This window comes from Vicugna pacos, chromosome 13, assembly GCF_048564905.1.
Source record: "Vicugna pacos chromosome 13, VicPac4, whole genome shotgun sequence".
Taxonomy (NCBI): Eukaryota; Metazoa; Chordata; class Mammalia; order Artiodactyla; family Camelidae; genus Vicugna; species Vicugna pacos.
In genome coordinates, this window is record NC_132999.1 from 60,523,639 (window position 1) to 60,547,836 (window position 24,198).

Consider the following 24,198-nt stretch of genomic DNA (forward strand, 5'->3'; position numbering starts at 1 on the left):
TCTAGTCTAACATGCAGTTGATGCCAGCTATCATTTTATTAAGTCCCCTGAACTAAGGCAGTTTTAAACTTGATAGATTTCCAGGCAGTGTCATTAGTATAGCCTCATTGTCCTTCAGACATTAGTTAAAAGTTAAAATTCCCAGCCTTAAGGACAATGTAAGTGTGACCCTCAACTGAAACTGAAAAACAGCACGTTTTTCTTCTAGAAGAATTCTAAGTTCTGAAGGTTAGCTGGCCTTTCAGGCAAGCATCTTCCACCAGTGCACTGACCCAATTACTGGTCTCTTAAAGCTGCTGTGTTTCAAAATATGGATGCTACTAAGGCTGTTCCATCACATTATACTTTACTCAGCTAGTAATTATGAATATGAGCTCAGCTCTGCGGAAAACAGAACGGAATGGTCAGCAGTCATACTCCATGAGTCTGCTCCCCTGGTGTCCAGAGAAGAAAATAGTATCACAGTGCCTCCAGCCAGCCTTTGCCCGTGTTCCTGATATGAGGCTTGACCCTCAGAAACTTTCCATAACTCCAAGTATGAATCTCTAAGCTTCAAAGTTTAGCATCTGGAACCTCACACTGGAAGTTCTCTGTACAGTCTGATACAAATGTCACAAGCAATATGAGTAATTGAGGAAAGGTTCCGGGGCTATGGGGGAGAATTAAACTTCATTTGGGGTTTAAAACTCAGCACTTTACCTCTAATGCCACCTGGGCAAATGGACTAAATCCTGGTCCACAAGGGGCTCAATAGTTGCTCAGCGTTACATCACAGAGAAAGCAATCTTCCTACCCTGGTTTAACCATCGTCCCCTATCGCTTCTGTGGGAAGTTACTGAGGAATGGAGAAATACAACAATTTATACACATAACACATATCAATACGTATGCACCTGTGTCCAAAGTCCAGAACTTGCGACTCTGAAGTTGGTTGTATTAGAAGTTGAGGCAATCAGGCTACAGGCTGGACAGCAGCACTGCTCACTGTATTTGATTTGAAATAAACCTGAAGCTCTCACCATAGAAAGAATTATAACAAACTAATATTAACTTACTGATTAAAATTAGCACCGGTATTTTCTAACAGCAGGTTCAAGTGTAACTTTTACAAGCATGTCAACATGTCTGTTTGACAGCATGACATTTGTTTTTACATTAATTTTAGCTAAAACTTGAGAAAAAAATGTGCTCTTTGAGCACAATGTGAAAATTTTTCTTTTAATATGAGGGGAATATTGTTTAAATTAGACAATTTATACCAAGATAAACTGAAATAAGATGTTATTCCGAGCACTTTGTGGCCTTCAGCTATTTTAAATCAAAGAAAGGGAGACAAGGACAGAGCAACTTCCAAGCACATGATGAAGGAAGAAGAAGAAGCCCGGTGGCTACACTGAGTAGTACAGCACAGCGAAAGCCGCAAAATCCAGATTACCCAAGACACTCAGCACTGGGCATTGTTGGTTTTAAATTCAAAATACTCCTCAAATTACATGGGAAAGAGAAGACAATTGCATAAAGAAGAAAGATCACGGCTGCTTAATATACTTTATTCAGATCCGTCTGCACTTCGCGTGTGTAATCATGGGTGGGGTTTTATTTGCAGGAGGAAAAGGTCTTCCAGAAGAAATTCTTGCAGGGCGTTTTATCTCGGTGCGTGGACTGCTGAAGGGGCGGCAGGCCCTCCTCCCGTTTGGACACCTCCCTGACCTCCCCTCCTGTGAAGGGCGCTGCACTCGCCTGGGAGGTCCACTCATACCACCAGGCAAGGAAAGTCAACAAGCTGTTTTTCTTTATTTCTGCCACTTCCTGTATATGCTTTAGGGGACAAAGGAAAGAAAAATCAACCATCTGGTTCTGCCAGCATTAAAAGATACATAATTCTTTCCTTTAAAAAAAAAAAGAGAGATGCTCCAGAACAATAAATCACACTTCCATTTAAAGGATGAGTAACGTAACACCTTAATGAAACTGCTCTAATTAAAGAAAAGAAAAAGTTGAAAATTTTCAATCAAGGGAAAAAAATCTGCTTGTTTTGCCCCTAATCTTTGCTTAGGTCCTTAATTAGAAGAGGTCAGGAGATCTATCATCTTCCCTGACAAGTGACTGGCAACGAGGAAGCCCCCCAGGTGGATCAGGCTAATGTAGCTTGGTTTTTCCATCACTGGTCTTACTCCTGGCTGTCCACAAATTGCTTTTCAAGACAGATCAGATTGAGACATTATACTCTGGCCTTTCAAACTCCTTAGAAAGCTTCTAAGAGTAATCTGATGATAAATGACTTGTCTGGAACTCATCTGATAATTTCAGAGAAAAATCCATTTTTAATGGTCAACTTTACGTACTGTTTCTTGGAAATTTTTCAAAATGGAAAAAAGAGAAAAATAAATCACCTCATGAAGTTACAAAGTCTCACAATGGAAAATGTAATGATGTCAATTAATCTGAGCCAGTGAGAAGATGTGGTGTATATATAAATTAAGATTATAGAAGTATGTGTGACTAGCACCACCATAGCAGCTCTGTGACTGCGCTGTAATAGACTGGTGTAATCACTTAATTCTTCAAAGACCAGCAGACGGAGATCACTAGCTGGAAGATGCTCTGCTTGAGTTTCAGAGCTTTCTAACAAACTTCCTAACAACTGAAGGTTAACAAGAATCAATGGTCTGTGTGGACACCACAGCATCACAGGGCAGCCGAGGGGCACGCTATGAAGTCCATCCTGCAGTCTGTCCTGTACACACGCTTAGCCATAAAGAGGCTGGGGAATCCACAGGGATGGCCAAATATGCCACGGAAAGAGACAGCCCCAAAGTGGGTTAGCACACGGCTGAGCCGGACTACTCACCCCGCTGTTGCGGCCAGCGAGGCCGCCCTCCAGGGGAAGGGCAGCGGTGGCCCCTGAGAGCAGCAGCAGCAGGCAGAGGGGCGGCAGCATCCTGCAGGCTGACTGGCATGAGTCTCCGGCTCTGCAGCTGCTCATCCTGCTTGGCAGCCCCCAAAATCAGTGTTGTGTGGACTTGAGTCTCTTCTTTGGAGACTGGGGAGTATTTTAAGCTCAGCCTGCAGGTGTTTTTTTGTACATAAGCCTGTCTAAAGCCTGGTACCCCCTCTTCCCTCACATTCAAGCAGTGACGCATAAGCCTGAGCAATCAGTGCCCACAAAAGTGCTTTTGGATTGGACTTAACCCCTTCATTAAAGCCTGAGATCTTTTCCTGTGTTTAGAGTGGATTTCCTCTTACTTTGGCACGCATGTGCACTTGCTTCTGAAGAAGTTCTACCTCCTGGTAATTACGCCTTTAGCAAGCAGGAAGCCATGAGAACAAAATGAACTGATTGAACATAATACAAAATTAGCCTTGGATAAGGAGCTTGAAATCTGCAATTTTGCCCACATAAAAATATGACTGAATCTGCTTGGGCAGAAGAAACAAGGAGACAATGAGGGCTCAGGGAGCCACTGAGAACATCCACTGGGCTCAGTAAATCACAGGCAAGGGTGACCCGAGTGTGACTGTTCCCCAGCACTGCCTCCCAGCCCAGTAGGCCAGAGACACGGTCCTCCTGCCCAGGCCTTCTCAAACTGTGATGTGTCCCCAAATCACCTTATTAAGATTACAACGCAGATTCTGATGCAGTAGGTACAAAGAGGAGCCAAAATCCTGCAATTCTAACAAGATCTTGGGTGATGCCAACACTAGAGTTGCCAGGTTCAAGTCCAGTATTTTTCGAACTGCTGCTGGCCACTCACTTTTGTTTTGAATGAAACAGAAATGCGTCATATTGAGGGAGGACAAATATTGTTTTGTGTGTGTGTCAGGTGTAAAACCTATCTCTTAGTGACTGCCCTGCACTTGGCCAGCTCCTGGGGCTTGCCAGGATAACAGAACCACTGCTGAGCAGTCCAGAACGTGAAGCCCTCCGCACCACCTCCTGCCCTTTCCCGATAGGTCCCAGGTTCAGAATCACACAAACAAATGCACAGATCCTCTTCACTGACTGTGACAGCTAGGAAAATCTGAAACCTCCACTACAAACCTACTAAGATGACCAATATCCAAGGCAAGATTCTAAATGAAAGTAAAGCAACCAAAGAACTGACAGCTCTTTCCAGAAGTGAACATCGACGTTCTCAGTTTTCCAAAGTCCTGGTAAACAGCCCTTCACAAGGGAAATCTCAATCTTAAATTTCATTTCATGGCAGATTTGCTATTTAAGATCCTAGATAAAATCGGTGTGGCTGATAACCCAAGGCTCACACACTGCATGTTGCTTAGTCCTTTTTTTTTTTTTTTGGTACCAAAGTAAATTTTTGCCCAAGACAATTTCCACAAATGGTATTAAAAATTTTTTTTAGATATTCTTGCAGAAAGTCATGGCACCTCAGCCAGCTTCTTATATTCCTTGGTGTATTTTGCAGATTTCATTCGCCGCACTCAAAAGGCATTTAGCAGCTGGCATATACTACATGACTAGAAAGAAGCCACACCATCCATCCCAACAGAGCCGTTACAGCCTAGCTAAGGGGCAAGATACATACTCTGCAAATGAAAAGTAAACTTGCAAGCAGTAAGTGAGCCAAGGAGGGTTACATGCTGCAGGCTGCGGAAGGCTTCAAGTGGTCTTATTCCTGGCTGTTTTCAAGGTGGCAACAACGTATCTTAGTACTTCAAGGTGAGGGCTCTAGGCTAAAATCCTGGTTTTGCCATTAAATTAACCTCTCTATGGCCTCCGTTTCCCCATCTATAAAATGGGCACAAAAACAGTAGCTACTGCCTACCTCACAGAATTGTTGTAAGGATCAAGTATAGATGACTTAAAGCACCTAACATAAGTGGAACGCACAGGAGGCACTCATGTTAGGAACTGTTATTAAGAAGATGTCTTAAACCCTTAGTCCTTCCTCCTCCACAGCATAAAGAAGGGACATTGGAAATCCACGGTCAGAGCCATGAAACCTAAGCAAGGGCTCCTCCTTATCCCCCAACACATCTTAGACTCCAGGGTACAAGCAATCACGGGGCACTACGCAAGGCACTGAGTGATTGCTATTCACCACCCCAAAGCCTGTCTGCAGGGAGCTGACAATCTAATGTTTTATGTAACAATGTGTTTCTGAAAAGATGTACAATGGGAACTTTGATTAAAAGGAGCTCAGTCCTGGATTATTTTGAAAATAGAAGATTGCCTATTCTAAAAGGCAGAGAACTAGGACGTAGAAAGAAGGTGGAAGACTCTTCTCCATATACAGAAGAAACCTACAACAATCAAGTGTCCAACAACGGAAAGGATGCTCCGCCCCTGGAGGAGTTCAGCAGAGCCTGGGGAACTAATCGTCAGCAGTGCTGTAGCAGCGGTTCCTCCTTGGTGAGAAACTGGACTAAATGACCCCTAAGGGTTATCTATGGAGTCTGCATTTCAGTAAAAGGAATAGGCATGCCCAGAGGAACCATTCCTGGACATCGAGGTTTCAAGATATCAGCTGAGCATGAGCATGAGCTGCTGCTGTGTGCAGAAGGTGATGCTGTGAAGCTTCCCTGGCTCATTACTTTCAGTAACAAAAAAATTAACACAGTATCTTTTATTTCAACTTTTTTGAGGAAGTGGTGTAACAAGGAAGACAACAAATATTTTAAATGTAAATTGCCCCCAACTATGTTCCCAGGCCACATTTATTTCAAAGACACCTGCTGCTTTATATGGTCAATCATCTGGTTATACGGTTAGTACGTCCAGCTGAGGTTCAGACGAGCTTCCAGGACTCTGATGAAGCAAGCCCATGAGGAAGAGCTCTCTACAACTCCTTTCTGCCAACCATCAGCAAAGATGGAATTGTAGAGGATGGCCGACATCACCTTGGACATTCCAGAGCAGACTAAACCCTAACTGGAACATGTAGGGGGGAAGAGGAGCTCTTGAGAACACAGGGAGCAGAATCAGCTATTCCTTACAAAGTCTGACCACCTCTGTGTTATAATCCCTGAAAAATGTGTTGTAAGACCACTTGTCTAAAATATAAACAGGTTATACACAAATATACCAAATAAACCAAAAGATTACACGAACACCAAGTCAACTTTCTCAACTGGCTAGAAAACTTCACATCAAAATACCCACACCAACTGGAAGGTGCCCCCTCAACCTTCTAATCAGAGACAGGACACCCTTGGGGCACACAGGTTCACCATTTCGAGTCATGTGTATACCGACTACAGAAATCTATAAAAACAAGATGCATTACAACGGTCCCACCCATTTTCTCTTACTGACACGTATAACATTGCTTTGAGGTATTTTTAACCCTATTTCACTGATAAGAACACAAAGTTTCAGAAAAGCATACAGCTACAAGAGCTGCAAAACCAGGCTGCAAATCTAGATTTGCCAACCTTTGGAAAGTCCATAGCATCTATTCTCCAAACTTTCCCTGATGAGGCATTCAAAGAGAGCTGATCTGAAAATGAAACTGCCAACATGCACATCTTAGGCTGGAAGGTACTATAAGGAGGGCAGGCTTTCTGATTCCCTTTTCTTTCACTGATGTGACACACAGATGTTACAATTATTATCTGAGATCCGAATATCAGATCATGGGACTGTGAAGTTTGAATTCAACGCTTAGCATCTCCTTTTGAGAGACAGGCTCTGGGGTATCTTTTGCTGACTATATCTAGGCATGGATGGTATAAATTCTACCCAGAAATGCATGTCCTTTTTGCTCTTGCCCTGCCAAGAGTCAGCACTCTGGATGTGAATACCATCTCTACTGGTCAGTAGATCCTGGGTGGCTGGTTAACCTCTTCAAGCTTCAGCTTGCTTAACAGTAAAACGGGGATAATCAGATAAACCCTGAAAAAAATCATGAAGATCCAGGGAGGTACCATTGGAGCCCCCAGAGCAGCAGGCAGGGGACTCTGTAAATGCCAGTCTCTTTTCTTTACCTTTGTTGCTCAGTGGGGAAAAGGCACACCATGGACCTCTAAGAAACCCCAATGAGAAGACAGCAGTACTGGGACCCCCGGAAGCATCATCTCTCACGAACTACAACAGAGGACACACACTGAGGTGTTTTGGAGCAGTCGTCTAGATTTTCCTCTCAAGCAAAACTTCTGCCCATAGTTTAATTACAAAATAGCCAGAGAAAAGTCACATAAACTCTGTTCCTGGAGAAAATCACCTTTTAAAAAGTAAAAAGGACCACTTCCAAACATTCACCCTTTTTACCTTCTGATCACAAGTGACATGGGTTTAAAAAATAATATTCGTAATCAAAATAACTAAATAAATATAGCTTTAGTCATCTTTCAGGGATTGTCAGCCTGCAAAATTATGCAAAAGAATGAAAAAATAACTATGATTTTTGTCAGAAAAAGTTGACCATATTTAATTGCTAACACAATTTTATTAATTGCAATAGATACAATTTTTAATATATACCATTCAAACGCTCGCCTTTTTCATGTGCTTCAGTAAGATGGCGGAGTATTTTGCTTAAGAGTTTCCAGTTCTCTTTTAAAAATAGATTTTGCAGTCAATGACTTGGAGAATACAATACAAAAAGCCTCCTAACCTTTTTTTTTTTTAAATCTCCACTTTCAAAATTCCCTTTTTTGGCAGTAAGTGTTTTTGGTGGCTCTACCTGCTGAAGGCTGCTTTTTCCAAATGGTGACAGAGTTTAATCCTCACTTTCCACTGCACCAGCCTCTGCTGGCTCCACTGAATTTTTGTTTTCATCCTCTAGCTTCTTTTTCTTCTTTGCTTTTCGTTCCAGGTTAAACTGAGCAATGTCTTCATTTCTCTCTGTGATGTATTTTAGCTACAAAAAAAATTTTCCTTAATTACATTTTTCTTTAGTTGTAAAGTCATTTACAAACTTAAGAAAAAAAAATATACACCCTTTCTCAAGCACTCCCACCCTGGGTTACATTCCTTAGAGGTAAACAGAGCTCCAAATTGTTTCTGGAAGAATCAACCACAAAAGTCAACTCACTGCAACTCACATATCCTACCAAACAAGCAGGAGTTCCTCGAGTAATCAAAAGAGTTAAAACTTGGAGCTTACTGAAGGCACGCCAATCACAAGTATATTCTACAAAGCACAAATACAGTCAATCCACCTAAATTTATCCAGCTAAAATTACTGAGCAACTACTATGTACCAGATACCAGGGATACAAGGGAAATAAGACAAGGTCCCTGCCCTCGGGGAAGATTTGGTCAAACACACAAGAGTAGCTATGATCCTTCGTAATATGCTTCTCTCGGATGAAAAGAAAAATTAAAAGTCCAAAATAAAAACAATATTCTGAGGTAGACAAATATGCAATAAGCAGATAGCTTCCTAATTAATATTTCAAGATGAAATTGTATTGACGATTTCTTGGCAAAAGACAGAAACTGCTCACTAAAACTGACCAAGTAACAGTTATGACTATTTATGCGGAGAGAGAAATGTCTTTTCCACTGACACCCAGCACCACCAGGCACCTGAGCGATTTTACTTAGGGATCGTATCATGTTTATCCTTGACTTAAACTCTGGAGGAAGGCCACTGGCAGAACAGAGACAGAAAAGAGCCCAGAGCAAACAGCAGTAGATTCAGGGTTAGAAGGCTGAGTTCAGCTGTCAGCCAGAAAACTGTACATCTAACTTTGGGAAGCTACTTAACTCCAGTGGCCTAGCCTGCAAAATGGGGCTAATCAGTCGTGTTATACAAAAACCCTCATAAGGTGGTTGTGAGCTTTAAATAATATATGTAAAATATTGCCTACCTGTAGAAGTCCCCTGTAAACTCTCAAGTGCTATACAAATTGATCCATTCAACAATGACTTCGCACCCACTATGGGCCAGGCCTTGTTCTAGGCACGGCACACGGAGCAGAGAAGAAAGAGACACAAACCCCTGCCCTCGTGGAGACCACATTCTGGGGAGGAACGCAGGGTATCTTAACTGCGAGGATTAGACTAACTCGAGAACCTCACAGGGGCCCTAGACTTGCCATCGGCCACAGCCACTAGCCAAGATGACCACAGCATCACCTGTGAAGCGAGGGCTTGGTCGAGATGACTTCTAGAAGACAGAAAACATGCTCAGCTTCCTGCACATCTCAGCTGTACAGATACTCCTTCCACAACTGGCCCGTCAGAACTGTGGGCGCCATAATGAAGCCATCCTCACACACTCTAGCCTGTGACCTGTCTCTGACATCGTGTTCTAGATGAAACATGGGACCAAGTTTTGAGATATTACAAAAAAGGCAAACTGTGAAATTCAGGGAGTGCTGATTAGAAAATTTCAAATTGGCTTAGCAAGATCCATCATAATGAAAAGCAAGACCATAAATTACAGGCAGGTCTGAATGGTTAGAGCATCTCTAGTTTTTAATGCAAGGTGCCCTAGGGAATCACTTCATGGCTGCAAGTGATTAATTGGGAATAATGTATTCTGATGGGAAAGGGGAGTGAGGGGAGAAATTCATCTCTCACCAGTGAATTACTCCTCCTGGCTAAGAGCTTCACATCTTCAGTGTTAATTGTGCTTCTTTTCGCATGTCTGTAGGAGGACAGAAACAATTCACCAAAGTGTTTGGTATTATTTAAAGTTTTGATGCAACACAGAATTTCATGGCCAGACTTCACACTAGCAAGGATCTCTAAGTAGCTCATCTTTTCAGATTAAGGTCATTCAGCAACACTGACACAAAAATGACTTAAGTGATGAGCAAAGATACCAATTAAATAAAAAGACAGAGAAAGCAGAAGCCCATCTGTCCACCTCCAACTAAGGGCCAAGGGTGCCTGAAGAATATGAAAGGAGTATGAGGCACTAAACCTTCCCAAATGACCTGCTTGACCAAACGGTCACAGCAAGTGCCATAGAAAAAGCAAGGAGCAGGTCAGTGAAGCACCTTCAGTGAAAAGAGAATACAGCCCAAATGGGGAGGATAGGGCTCAAGTGGCAGAGCGCACGCTTGGCAGGCACCAGGTCCTGGGTTCAGTCCCCAGGACCTCCTGTAAAAATAATTAATAACCTAATTACCTCCTCCCCACCCCATTCCCTAAAAGAGAGAAAATGGCCCAAAGCTCACAATACAAAGAGCATCTTCGCTTAAAGAGACATTAAATAGAAAAATAAAGAGAATTTCCATGAAGCATGGCTTCATTTATACCAAGAATCTAACACTCTTCTCCTCGACAACAGCCCAGTGAGAACAAAGAACGTCCTTTAAATTTCGACTTAAATTCTTGTTCCGGTCCTCTTATCTTTGCTTTAAAAGGTAACTTGAGATAATAAGCGCTATTCAATAATTTATTACTCTAATTACACCCTTTCTTGCCATTTCTAACTTCCTCCAAAAATAACAACTTTGTAAGTAGGAGTAAGTAGAAATCTTGGTATCCTTAATAACTATCAAAGTGGCCAGCACGTGGTAAGTCCTCATGGAGTATCTGTTGAGTTAAAGATAAAATCACAGAAATTAGACTCTATAATTTGGCCAAATTAGTCCTTCACATCCTGCTAAATGTGAGACCATCAGGTGTCATCTCATCATGATTGACAATATCTGCCTGTCCTGAGATAATATCCGTGTCAGAAGATAACTTCTAATTAGCCACCTGCCAGGACCAGCAGAGAGGAGAGGGAAAAAATGTCAGACAGGGAATGTACCAGCAGCCACAAAGCACAAAGCCCTCCGCAGGTGCCCTGTGTGGAGGACGGTAAGCGCCACGGACACCCAGCGGCCCTCGTCTCAGTCACAACCTCAGGTTGCTCTGTCCGTATTCTCTGCTTGCAAAGTGCTGGAAGAGGGGTAAGTAAAAGGAAGCAGCACACTGAACTCACAGAGCTGACAGAGTAAGGTTAGCTTGTCTGCTCACAAGGAAGCATTTAGAAACAACAGAGTCAGCCCGCTCTACCGCGGGGCTTGTCGTCGGGTTTCTCTACACCATGTTCTGATGGTACCACTTCCCTAGATGGAGGGGCAGGTGTATCCTGTGCCGGCCTCTGCACATCAGAGATTCTCCTAAATCAAACCTCTGCCTCCAGAAAATCACTCCAGGGAAAGTAACAAAGCAATTTTTCATACAGCACTTTTAGAAGATTTTAAAGACTATTCCCAAAATGTGTCTAGAATTTATTTACTGTTGAATAGCTCTCTTCTTCAAAATGTTTCATCTTTACCATATGAACAGTATTAGGTGACTAGAGATTTCAAAGCCAAGTAAAGGAAATTCACAACTCAAATTGGGAGATGATTTTCCAAAGTTTATAGGTGAATTCAGTATTTACAATTTAAATATATTTTCTCAGAGAAACAATGTTACAAATACTGGTTAGGTTCCCAGCCTCCAAAGACTATTTAATACATAGTGACCTGAAACTTGGTTTAATACACAATGACCTGAAACAGTATATATTTCAGACTTCTAAAACTGGGGTAATCGTAGTTTTAGGAGCAAGGACTGTGTCATAGGGAAAACTCAAAGCCATAGGTTAAAGTTGATCTTCTGGGAATGTCAATTTTAGTCAATGATAAAACTTTAAAATAGGATTGGGGGGTAGGTTTATTTATTTGTTTATTTATTTATTTAGAGGAGGTTCTGGGGACTGAACCCAGGACCTCGTGCATGCTAAGCATGCACTCTACTACTTGAGCTATACCCTCTTCTCCTAAAACAGGATTTTTTTATAGGAGAGGAAACTATAATATTTTGAAAATGAACGTAAAATTAAGGCAAAGGACAAGTCTTCAAAGAAAGTCCACGTCTTAAAGTCACCCAGGGTTCTTAGGAGGAAGTCTGAGGAGCACAGTGTACACACTTGAACACGGAAGACGAAGCATCTCTCAGTAAAGCCTCTGATGGTCTCGCTTAGGGAACATCAGCTATCAGCCCTTACACAGACTCCTTTACTTAAAGATGATGTCCTTCCTTGTGGAGCTTACAGACCAAGTGATACCCACACACCACTTCCCCCAGGTACCCAGCAAAAGGAAATCAATTTCTCAATGTAATTATTAAAAAACAGAGTACCTGAAAGCTTAATGTGTTACAATGCTATATAGTTCTAATTTCATTTTTATTTCTAGTGTTTTTACAGACATATTTAAAGTTTGTCATTGTCTTTTCCCACAGCTAATATAGAAATGGCAAGAAAAGTCACAACTGGGGGCTTGCAACTGGCAGCTAGTGGGTAGAGCCCAGGGGTGCCACTGAACACCCTACAATGTGCAGGGCAGTCCCCACCACAACAAGGAATTATCCAGTCAAAAATGTCAATAGTGCTGAGGTGGAAAAACCCTGATCTATACTGATAATCTCTATGTTCAAATCAAGTAACATTTGTCTACTTATTTACATTTTTTTGTCTTCTTTTGTTATATAAAGGACTCATATTTTAAAGAAAGAAAGAAAAGAAATGGCAAGTAAAGGTAATAAATGTATTTCACATGAGACTCGGGGTGGCGGTGGAGGGATAATGGGGCACAGGTAAGGGGCAACCCCCTGAATTAACACTGATAAGCTGTCTGAGCTATCAGCATCCCATATATTATCCTTATCCTTTTGGCCAAGTTGAAGATGCTAAGCAGTTTTTAGGGACTCACACACACAGAAATAGGAAAGATTTAGAGCCTGCCCTCTGAGAACCTACGGCTTTAATTCATTCAGAATATTCACTGGAGAAACAAAGAGCTACTAGGAGCAAGGTGAAAAGTATGGGGTGTGGGAGAGGCTGGCACCAAATCAGAAGTGGGGGCAAACTGGAAAGCTTTAGCCCTTTCAGGACTTCGTCCTTCAAATTGCTCCGTAAAAGCAATTTGTTGCAATTGTTTTCAATTACCTGAGGTACTAATTGAAGAGATGAGCATAAATCACCTATAAAAGCTAAGGCTTTACCAGCTGAAAGCAAGTCACCCACTTTTCAAGGAGCGTGTGTCTCACTGGTACCAAGCGCAGCGAATGCAGGCCCGATGGGGACATGGGCTGTATTACCTCTACCCCTGCGAGTGTCACCTCAGAACATGACACAGCCCAGCCCAGCCCGGGCACCCGGCCCAGACTCCCATCCTCACGCCCCAGCATCGCACCACCTGCAGAAATGGTCTTAAAAATAAAAGCACGAACACTGGGCTCATTCAGTGTCCTGGGAACTTACTCATACCTTTCTGACCTGGAACTGAATAATGTCAGTTTGGTTAACAAAAAAATACTTGGAAAACTTCAAAAAATGCCAAATCAAGTCTGAATGGACATGATTAAAGCAGATGTTACATTCTTGCAAGATCATGATTAGAGACTGAGCCTCCACAAAATACAGGGGGGGGAAAGCTAACCGCTCTCCTGAAATTCACCACCAGATGGAGAGTATCAATAGCCTGTAAACAAACACAGCATCCGACAATCAAGCTCTCTACCCACCTTGCAAACATTTCAAGGTCTTTGGCAAAATTTTCTGAAAGAGAAAAAGAGATGTGCTTTAGCTACCATATCTCAGTCTTACTTCAGAAGGAGAAAAGTGAAATCTCAAGGTCTACAGTAAGTACAGTGACTAACACAACAAATTCTTTTGAACGTAAGAGGAGGCCCTTCAGCAGCTCTATCGCTGGACAGGAGCTGTTAGCCATTGTATTCATTATGACCTCCTGGTCCTCCGTGGCACCCGCCACCCTTCATTATGAGCTTCTGGTAATTGTGGCTACACCCTTCCTTCCTAGAAACTATCCCTTAACTTAAAATTTTGCTACAGGTCAGGGTTTGTGAGGACATTAATCTCCTCTGAAGTCAAGCAAATATCAGTGCTGTAAATTCAGCTGTCAAATAAACGGTGGGTGACATTAAAAAGTTATAAAGCAATGAAATTAAAAATGGCATGTCTAATGTTCCAGGCAGTTTAAAAACACAACAAAACAAAAAGGTACTGAAGCCCCCACGTTAGTGCGAAATCAACCTCTGGGCTTTCCATACGTAGACAGGAAGACCAAGGCTGCATACCGCACTGTCGGAAGGTCACCTCCGAAATCGCCGCAATGGTTTGTTTGCTGAACTGCACTTCTTTGTCCGATGCAACTTCCTCGCAAAGACAGCCAACGGTGTAGTGAACTGCTGCCTTTAGCCTCTGAAGCAAAATCAAAACACTTCATGGGTAAGACTGCAAATAAGAGCTATTCATATCTTAAAAAATTAAGACCAAGGAGGGGGTCTGCTCAGCCTAATTCCTTCAGCACCCTCCATAATGGCTGAGTGACTTTTCAGGTGTACTGATAAATTAATGGGGCCCTCTGGAGTGTGACTTGTAGAAACATTACTTCCTAGTTAATGGTTATGATTTAGGTCAAGTAAAGATAAGGAATTACGATGGCAAGTCAGCAGGGAGAGAAGACAGACTGGAACGTGGGAAGCATCTGTGTGACTTTGCTCAGTTATTCCACATGTACGTGCCAAGTTGTCTACTGGGTAAAGGTGTGTGCTAGGGGTCTGGGGAAGGCAATGAAAAAGCAGACAGGGATTCTGCTCCCAGATGGGGGTCAATCAAGCAAATGCAAAAGGATCCCGTCCCTGTGCTTCAAGTCCTTGCCAGCCCCAGTCCTGCACGTGACAAAGACAATGGTGACAGCAACACAGGGAAAGGCTCTGGAGGGCACACCTAACCCTCTTTTTTCCCCCCAAATTTTGTAACAGCTTTATTTGTAATAGCAAAAAAAGTGGAAACAACCTCGATGTTCTTCAAGTAAATGGTTTAACTACATGGCTAACACACCAGACTACTACTCAGCAATAAATAGGAACAAACGATTGATACACACAAACCCCTGATGTATCTCTGAATAATTACGCTGAGAGAGAAAGCAAATTCCAGAAAGTTATATTCTGCATGATTCCACTTGTACACCATCCCTCACGAAAGGGCTTTGTTATGAAAGCAGATTAACAGCCATCATAATTATAATCCTAATTGTTCCGTTTATTGTGTCCATCACAGGCCAGGTACTATACTTGGTCCTCTCCAGATGTCATTGCCCTTAATCCTCACAATAAGCCTGAATTAGAAACATTTCTGTCATTGGGCTGACATAGTTCTCCAACTATCTGACCCTTCAATGGTATGAAGATACACCTGCCTTGACGTGCTTCCTTTGCCGATGCAAAGGAGTTGCTCTGCTAGTTTTCAGGTCTTTTTCAGAGTAAACTGTCTAAAAGTAGCTGTAGCCTTGGTGCATCCCTAGGAGGAGGAGAGTTCAGGCTCTTCCTACATCGCCATCTTGAACCACCTCCCAAGACTCATTTATTTCATAACTGAAAGTCTGGACCCTAACCCTCTTTTGATTTGCTGGTTTCCTAGGCCACCTCTAAAGGACTCTCTCTGCTCCCAGCAACCCTTTTGGGTACTGGAAAACATCTCTCTTTCCCATGCAGAGGAGTAAAGCAGCAGAACAAGCTAAGCCAAGGTCTTAGTCTCGTATCAACAAACTTGCTGAGCCCTGTGTGTGCTCCACCTCTGCACTGGAGACAGAGCTGAAGTGAATACAGTGGCAGCTGAACCCGAGATGGCATCAACTCTACCAGTAAGTGTTCACAGCAGAGGCAAGATGAGGAGCTGCAAAAATACAAATCCAGGACCCCAGAGTAGAGGCCAGGCAGATAAGCAACTACCTTCCTTAGTTTCAGATGTCACAAGAGTAGGTAAGTGGAGGGCTTTGGCAGGAGGAGACAAAGAGACCACCACCCTGGGAGGGATAAAGACCCTCCACCGTCATCTTCTTTAGGTATATGTGGAGGTGAGGTCAGGGGTGGAGGGACAGGACAGGGATCCTTCTGACTGGTCCAGAAGTTTTCTCTGTCTCTCCTGCTTCTCCACCTCCTGGAATGGGCCAAGTGCCTTCTTCAATGCTGCAGACATTTAGAGGCTAAATTACTAGACTCTAAACTCCTCAAGGGCAGGACCCTTCAGTTGTTCACTGTTGTCCATCTAGTACCAAGAACAGCTGGCTGAATGAATGGAGAGATCCTCCATCCCACTGCATAGAGAATGAGGTCCAAATTTCTCAGTCCATCTTTGCAGCCTTAGTCATTAATTCTATAAGCATTTATTGCCTTCTGAGAGCCAGGCTCCATCCTAGGGGCTGAGAATACAAAACTGAAAGGACAGCCCCTGCTCTCAAAGAGTTTATCTCCCACCACACTTCTGCCACAAATGGACTCTTCCCAACCACCAATGTCAAGAAACACCAAGAGGGTGGAGAACAGTTCCTGAGAAGACCAAAGAGACAGGACTGCCAGATGCAATGCCTAATCCTTGACTGGATCCTGGATGAAGGAAAAACGACCACTAACTAAACATCTCTGGGACAAATGGGGAAATTTGAATAGGGACAGGCATCACATAATAGGTCTTTATTAAGATCAAACTTCTTGAGTGTCATCAGCGATTATGTTGGGGAATGCCCTTGTTCTTGGGAGATGCATACTAAACTATTAAAATTTAAAGGTGAAGTGTCAAGTGTATTTAATTCTCAAATAATTCCAATAAAAAGGTAGCAAGAGAGCAAATACAGCAAAATGTTAACAGTTGGTGAATCGAGGTGAGGGGCATACAGGTGTTGAGTGCATTACTCCTGCAACTTTTTCTGGAGGCTTGAACTTCAAAATAAGGGGAGTGGGTGGGTAAATAGCTTCTGAAATGTCCTTTCTGAACTAGGAAGGAAGGTCCCATGGACTGAGCTCATTCCCGTGCCTCTTCGGTTAATCCTCCTCGAGGCTGTCGGCCTGGTTCTCGGTTCTCACCCCTTCACAGCGCTGTTTTCACGACTCTGCTACACGGTATTTATTCCCGGTGCTGATTAAAGGACTGAATACCCGCAACTACCCTGGGAGGTGGTTATTAGTACTTCGATTTTCCATTTAGGAGAACTGAGTCTGGGCAGTGTCAACACAACCCTCCGGCTGCGGAGCCGAGATTTGAACCCACATCCGTTGGCATCTGGAGCCGGACGGCGTAGGTTTGCACCAGACTCCGAGGCCGAATCCTCAACCGCAGGATGGAAAGCGCACCGGTTACAGGAGCCTACATTTTAAAGCTCGTGCAGGGCGCCTCACCACAACCCTGGCCGAGAAGGGAGCCTGAAGCTGTCACAAAGCAAGAAGGGCCCCGCCGCGGGACCCCCGGGCGCGCAGCAGCCTCCTCCTGGGTACCCTCCTTCTCGGTCGCCGCGACCCCCGCGCTCAGACTCGCGATACCATGGAAACCACCTCCCAGCACCCCCCGCGGCAGCAGAGTCGACGCATGCGCAGACGCCAGGCGGCCAAAAGCGGCCCGAGTGCGCCTACGCTTCCGGGACGGTCGCACCAAGGCAAGGCCGGGCTGACGCGGGGCGTTTTTCTCCCCAGAATCTCGACGCCGTCCTCCCCCGGCCCAGCCAGGACCGCGATTCGCCTGTACCTGTCGGTAAGAGAATCGCTGTTGCTCCTCAGCCCCCTCTTCCTCCTCCATCATCACAGCAGGCGGGTCCTGGGAGGCGCGCAAGGACGGAAAGAGGCGGCGGCCGGAAAGGTCGGATTTTCCCGCCGCGGCGCCGGGCGACGGGCCGCGCCTGGCGCCAAAGCGCGAAGCTGCCTCGTGCGTGCCCCCTGGCGGCGGCGCCTGGAAGGTTATCTCTCCCGTCTGCTCCCGCCCCGCCCCAGACCCAGATCCAGCTCAGCGCCCCGCACAGTGGTTAACATCAGTTCTCGGAAACTGTGTGTGGACAGCGGCACGCAACTCTTCATTGTAAATTCTATGCGGCCTAGGTAGGCCTTGAAAAATCCAACGTGGGTTTTTCTAGTTCTGTCACCATAGTGTCACAAAGCCAGACCACGGATAAATGCTTGATTTCTGTCCCATTCAGCGAACAAATTGCACACCCCATTAACACTGACCAAGGAGTATAGTTCTGACCCTAATGTTGGCTGATTTTCCTTTATGTCAAAAATTAAGTAAAAAAACAGTGAAACTCAACGTCGGATCTTCACTGCTTCCAAACTTTCTTCAGTTATTTCCCTCCTTCCCAACTTCACTCTTTTTGGAGCTTCACTCACACCTCAATGACATAAATGAGGAACTTCTCTACGGAAGTCAAATAACAGTGTTGAAGTGCTGGAGGGGTATCTCCTCACCTTGTGCTGTTCACAACTTAAAAGGCTGCAGACACCATACACATTCAGGTTTCATCTGCATTATTAACATTTCCCCACTCATTTCCTTAAGGGAACAATCCACAACAAATCAAACCCCGATTTGTAGATTTCCTCGGTGTAAATATTTACGCCATTGCTGATTTCAAGCCACCAAATATGGGGAAGCTGAACTCAGCATTTGCTACCAAACCAGGTTTGTTTGCCCCACCAGCAGCAGGCCAGCACTATCATGCTGAAGTTCACAGCAGAGAAAGGTTTTGTTCAGCCACATAAGGAGACAGGAGAACAAATCTCAGATCCACTTTGGGGAAGGCAAGAGGCTAGATATTTACGGGATAAAGAAGCAGAGTGGTCTTAGGCATGGGGAAATGTGATTGGAGGTAGGGAAAAAGCAAAGTAATCGGTGTTCTGCGCAGGCCCAGTTTTAGGGTCGGTGGTCCCAACTAGTCATAGCTGGTCTGAACTGGGCAGGAGCCAACTCCAAATTTCTGGAAAACAACTTAAGCCCCCGTTACTATGGTGACCTACACGTCAGAAGCGTTATCTACAGAGGTGGTTAAGAAGTCTGGTGATATATTACCCAGGCTACGTGAAGCTTGGAGGGTATGCAGTTAGAGAAAGGGAAAAAAACAACCAAAGCTGGCTTAATCAATAAAGGCAGGTTACAAGCAGCGGGGTTTCTAACAGGCTGTTCCCTTATCTGCTGTTCAGTGAGACGAACTCAAGGATTTGTGCTGACAGCTTCTGTTAACCCTGTGGGGTGCGGTTTCACACTGAGAAGAGATGCTGCACTTACACCACACAGACGTAACAGACATGAACAAAGTCAAGAATATAGATAGTAGAAAATGTGCAACGTAGTAACATAATTAAGCACTGATGAGTTTTGAGTTTTTATTACCTTTGTTTTTAACATAATTTACTTAAGCCTAAATTTATGCAACTTAATTCTCAATAATGGCTGTGTTTGTCTCTGGCTTTCAGTTTTCCTGAAAATTTAGAAATCAGCTCTCACTGTAGGACTGGCTTTAGCAGACCACTGGCCTAGCACATAGTAAACACTTAACAGATTCAAGCTGAATGAATGCACTGTATTGTAATTAGTTGTTAAAGATGTGTGTCCACCTGACTTAACGGAGTTGCAGTGAGAGCCCCAGTGCCTGGCACATGGCAAGAGTTCACTAAATGTTTGTTGAAGATCTGACTCTTAGCAGCATCTTGAGTCCTGATAAATCAGAGGCTCCTTGATAGTAGGTACCTGGGCCCTCAGATCATCAGCAATGCAAGGTCCCCCAGTTTTTTAAAAGAAATTTGACTTAGATATACAGGTATCCCCGCTTTTGAAAGTTCGCACTGAGCCTCTTGGCTTTTACGAAGACCTACGATAGTATGGCAACGGCTTTTTTCTCATAAAAGTGAAAATTCTCTTTGGATTTATTTTGGTTAGTGGAATCAGGTACTTGGGTGGTTCCTTTGTAAAAGCGAAGTGGGGGAACTCAGATTTTCGGGAAGCTGGGGAACCTGTATATTTTCTAACGCCTCACTGCAGTCATCAGAGGGAAAACAGTATTTTTAGACCTTATCACGCTTCTTTTATGATTTAGTGCTTTTTAATTACAAGTGGGATGAGAATGGAAAGCCTTTCATGTTGAGAACCTCTAAAGGCCTTAACACATCCCAGTCTTTCCTCTCTCCCAGCACCTTCTACTGCATGTTAAACTCACCTGCCTTTCATGACGAATGTGAAACTACAGAAGGAAAGAAGGAGTTTATTTGTGCTCATTTGGAAGCTCAGAGTTTGTGCTTAATTGGAAGAATATACAGGCAGCCTCTCTCTCTTACTGTCTCTGTGGAGAAAGTGAGGGGTAGAGGAAAAAGAGTGAGAAATGGCAGACGGAGAATCACGCAGGGAATTCCTTTTGACCCCTCACCCCGCAGTTGCCCCACATCTCAGCTGAATCCTAAGTGGTCAGGCTGAGGAGGCAGAGATTCAGCATACAAAGTTATTAGGGGTTGATTAATTGTGTAACCTAAGGTATTTGTTCTTCTAAATAATTTATGAAGTTCTTGGAAATACTAAGCTCTAACACATTTAAATTGCAAGTTAATAGACTGATGTCCTCTAGGACGTTAAATTTCTTTGTAGCCTAGTATGTACAGAATAATCTTGTTTCTTTTTTTTTTTTAAAGAGCATATGCATCTATGTGGGGATATGGGGTATTTGAAGGGAACAGAAAAAGAGCTGGGAGGATATGTGACAAATACAATTAACTCCTGAGCAATGAGTTGAAGAGAAGGCAGAGAAAGGCACCCACATTTTTCACTTTATATTTCTGTATTCTGCATTTTTAAGCAAACTCCAGCCCCCAGGCCAGGACTTGGGTTCAGAACCCAGCCCCTCTCACAAGCTTTGTGACCCAGAGCAAGTCAGAACCTCTCCAAGCCTCCGGTCCCTCATTTATAAAGTGGGGATCATGGTACCAGCCTCACAGAGCAGTTGTGTGGTTTAAGTCACCTCCCCGAAGAGCTCAAGAAATAGAAACGACTTCCCAGGCAGTTTCTATGCTTTGTACCTCGCATGGTGTCTCATTTTAAAGCAGATGCTTCCTAGGGTGAGAGAACTTTATTCCAGTGACACTTGTGGAATGCCCAGGCACTTTAGACTCTGAAGAGAAAGGTCCAGGGCTGAGGTATTACATTATAGGAAATGGATGTTCAGTTGGCCCTTGAACAACACGGGTTTGAACTGCTCAGGTCCACTTATACGTGGATTTTTTCCAGTAGTACACGATCTGCAGTTTGTTGAATCTGCAGGTGCAGAACCACAGATTTGGAGGGCTAACTCTAAGTTACACAGGAATTTTCAATTGGGGTTGGGGGGGTGGGCCCCTACCCACCTCTCTCTCAAGGGTCCGCTGTGTTTGACTGGAACTGTTTTTACTCGATGAAAAGCGAGCACGTGCACTGGCCACTAGGTAGCAGCATCGCGCCACAAAACAAGGCCCTTCCTGTCCCTGGTGGTGACTGGTCCACACTGAGCGCTGACTTGCTCCTGGTGTTGTTCTAGGTGCCCATTTTCTATCTCAGCTGCCCTCGGAGGTAAGTTCTATTACCTCTCTTTTATGTGTGAGGAAGGAGGCTCACAGGTGAAAGAGCTTCGCCTGAGGCTCAACTGCTAGGAAGTGGTGCAGCCAGTTTTGATGGAGCCGCCTAGCCTCTGAGTCCACGCCCTTTTCCTGTACTCTCATCCCACTGCCCTCACCGTAAATAACACAAGGACGTTGCAGGTCTCCTGAGTCCTGCTCAGCTGCATTAAATAGGGTACCATAAACATTCAGTCATCATTTATTTTCCCTGAATTGCACTATAAAATGCTGATTCAAGAATCAGTCTCCATTAGCTGTTATATGTATTCCAGAAGCTCATGAGGTCAGGACTTGACTTCCCTCACCACTAACCAAATGGTTCCAAACACAGTGTTGGCACATAGTAGGTACCAATGAGTAACTGAATTGCACACATCGAGCGGTGAGATAATATGGTGATTAAGTGCATGCGTTCTGGCACCAGATTGCTGTTTCAGATTCCAGTTGTTCAGGAGCTCTGTGACCTTGGACAAGTTACTTAATATCCTCATGCTTCACCTGTAAATTGGTGACAGTGCTAGCACCTACTTCAGAGGCTTTTGTATTAAATGAGCAAACTTAAAACAGTGCCTAGCATACACTCTGTCAGCTATTATTATATTCTCATATAGGCCGTTTAGACTGTATGAGACCCTCCGGAAAACCCCCAAATAGGGCCAGACTTCCCGATTCCCCATGTAATAAATTGTCCTCTTCAAGGTAAGCATACATGGCAGATTATGTTTGGAAAGAAAAAGGTCAGTATCTCCTGACCCACGTGCTCCTCTAGAACCTCATCACTCCGCCGGCAGGAGGTAAAGCCTAATTCTCCTTCCCTCGAATTTGAAGGGTTTATGACTCTCGTAACTGATATAACGTGGCTGAAATAATGCCGTGTGACATCCATGGCTAGGTCTTAAAAGGAACACTCCCCTTTGGAGCCCTGAGCCACCAAGTCAGAAGTCGGCCTAGCCTGCGGCCGCACGGTAAGGCACCATGCACCCTTCCGGCCGAGGGGCCCTCGCTGAGGCGCCAGCGTCAACCACCCAACAAAGAGGACAGACACCTCCAAGTGACCCAGTCGTGGAGTCAGCCCCAGCTTTCAGTCCTTCTGGCTGAGGCCCCAGACACTGTGGCGCAGAGACAAGCGGTCCACCTCGTACCTTTCCAAATCCCTGACCCTCAGAATTAGAGGAATAATAAAAATGGTGGTCATGTTGCACCACTGAGTTTGGGTGGTTTGTTACACACCAATCAGTTGTCGCTGGAGCCGCACACAGGATGACTGGACAGGGAGCGTGTATGTGCTGACACACCACTGACACAGCGTGCACGTCCTGCAGGCCTGTGTGCCCTGCTAAAACATGGGCTCCGCGTCTGCCGCAAAGCAGCGCACTACCTGCAAGCCCCTGCCTAAAGCCTCTGCCCAGAACCCCCGCCTGCTCCCCCGTCTGACCCACGTGTCTTTTTAACTAACTCCTTTGTATCCCAGATAAGCAGAAGGAAGTTGTGCTTGATGTTATAAAAGGGCTACAATTTCTGCCGACGGAGGCCCTTTGCTGGAATAGCCACCAGACTGACCCTGCGGCAGCTGGGCTGGACAGGACCAACTTGGCTGGAGGCAGAACGCGTCTGTGGCCACCTCCATCCACTTTCTGAGGTGTTCGACTGCCTCTCCTTCTGCAGGTAAATAATATTCACTGTGGCAGACACTAATTTAATCCTCAAAACAGCTCTGTGAGATAGGTATTCTATTTTACAGATGAGAAAGTACACAGGTACAGGGGCAAATGTGGGAAGAAGAGATTAGTGATCTAGCCAAGATCTGGGCCCAGGCAGGTGGCCGCAGAACCCAGGCTCCTAACCAGTAGGCTAGGCTGCCTTCACCAGAGCTATTTTTATTCATATACTTTTAAAATAAGTCATAGGAGGTAAAATTCAAAAGGCATGAAGTCATATATAGTTAAGTCTCCCTGTCAAGGACCTAGGCAAAGGACTGTTACATTCTTTTAACAATAAAAAGAGCTTCCATTTATTTTGCCCTTCCTGTGCCAGAATGTCGTCACCTGGGAGCTTTTTAGAAGCAGACTGTGGGCCCTCACCCATACCTGCTGAATCAGGATCTGCCTGTTTCTCCAAGACCCACCCCCCTGGTGGTGGGGGAGGGCGTGGGTGGGGGGGCAGTATGTGCAGTTTGAGGAGTTCTGCCAACTCCTCTAGGGTCTGTCTTAACCCAGACAGTTGAGCACACAGGAGTCTCACCAGGAACCTGAGGGCTGGTTCACAGTGAATTCTTCTGAGTGCTGAGAAGTAGCATTTGTTTTCTCAGAAATACCACTGCTTCAGGGACAGGCACACCCTGAAGTGCTAATGATAATTACCAGTTACATAGGTGCTTATTATGTGTCAAGTGCTGGTCTGTTTTAATTAGGTGAAGCCTCAAAATAGCCTTAAGGAGGCAGGTACTGATATTATCCCCATTTTACAAATGAGAAAATTGAGGCCAGAGATACTGAACAACATGCCCAAAGTCATACAGCTAGTTAAGTCGTAAGCTGGTACACGCCCTCCTTGACTGCCTCCTCATCCTTCCCTCTAGAGTTAATCATTACCTAACGTTGGTGTTTCTGGTATTATTGGGGTCTTCTTTTCTTTTTTTAAAGATAAGAGGAAAATATTTAACAAGGCCAGAAGGAAGTAAACTAATTTGGACGTAATGAAACCGGCTGCAAGCTTTTCTGCCAGTGAGGCTATGGCTCCGTGTGGCTGAGGTGAGAATATCTGAGTCTGGAGGAAAAGCATAAATCTGATTTTTTTACTTTTATTAAGGGAATTCAGCTGCATGATACAAAGTTTCCAGTTTGATCAAGTTCCACAGAAACCTTCCCTGTGTGTCT

General features: G+C 44.3%; 2 protein-coding genes and 1 long non-coding RNA gene across 4 annotated transcripts; 1 reads left to right on the plus strand and 2 right to left on the minus strand.

Annotated features, from left to right (window-relative positions):
- Nucleotides 1–1,534: 1,534 nt before the first annotated feature.
- Nucleotides 1,535–3,701, minus strand: CORT (cortistatin). Its single transcript, XM_006196640.4, has 2 exons — nt 2,852–3,701; nt 1,535–1,818 (listed from the first exon to the last, which is right to left on the minus strand). Exons 1-2 carry the CDS (start codon nt 2,984–2,986, stop codon nt 1,597–1,599), a joined length of 357 nt encoding a protein of 118 aa, XP_006196702.2. The 5' UTR covers nt 2,987–3,701; the 3' UTR covers nt 1,535–1,596.
- On the minus strand, nt 1,683–17,600 carry CENPS (centromere protein S). Of its 2 annotated transcripts, XM_072975413.1 has the most exons (6): nt 17,442–17,600; nt 13,997–14,120; nt 13,424–13,457; nt 9,491–9,557; nt 7,644–7,820; nt 1,683–1,818 (listed from the first exon to the last, which is right to left on the minus strand). In XM_072975413.1, exons 1-5 carry the CDS (start codon nt 17,493–17,495, stop codon nt 7,680–7,682), a joined length of 420 nt encoding a protein of 139 aa, XP_072831514.1. In that variant the 5' UTR covers nt 17,496–17,600; the 3' UTR covers nt 1,683–1,818; nt 7,644–7,679. The 2 variants fall into 2 exon arrangements, with proteins under 2 accessions (XP_072831514.1, XP_006196701.1); XM_006196639.3 differs by lacking the exon at nt 1,683–1,818 and having other exon boundaries at nt 7,387–7,820.
- LOC107033468 (uncharacterized) lies at nt 17,302–24,186 on the plus strand. Its single transcript, XR_012079512.1, has 3 exons — nt 17,302–17,447; nt 22,794–22,987; nt 23,965–24,186. It is a non-coding gene; the product is annotated as an uncharacterized lncRNA (long non-coding RNA).
- The last annotated feature ends 12 nt before the right edge of the window (nt 24,187–24,198 follow it).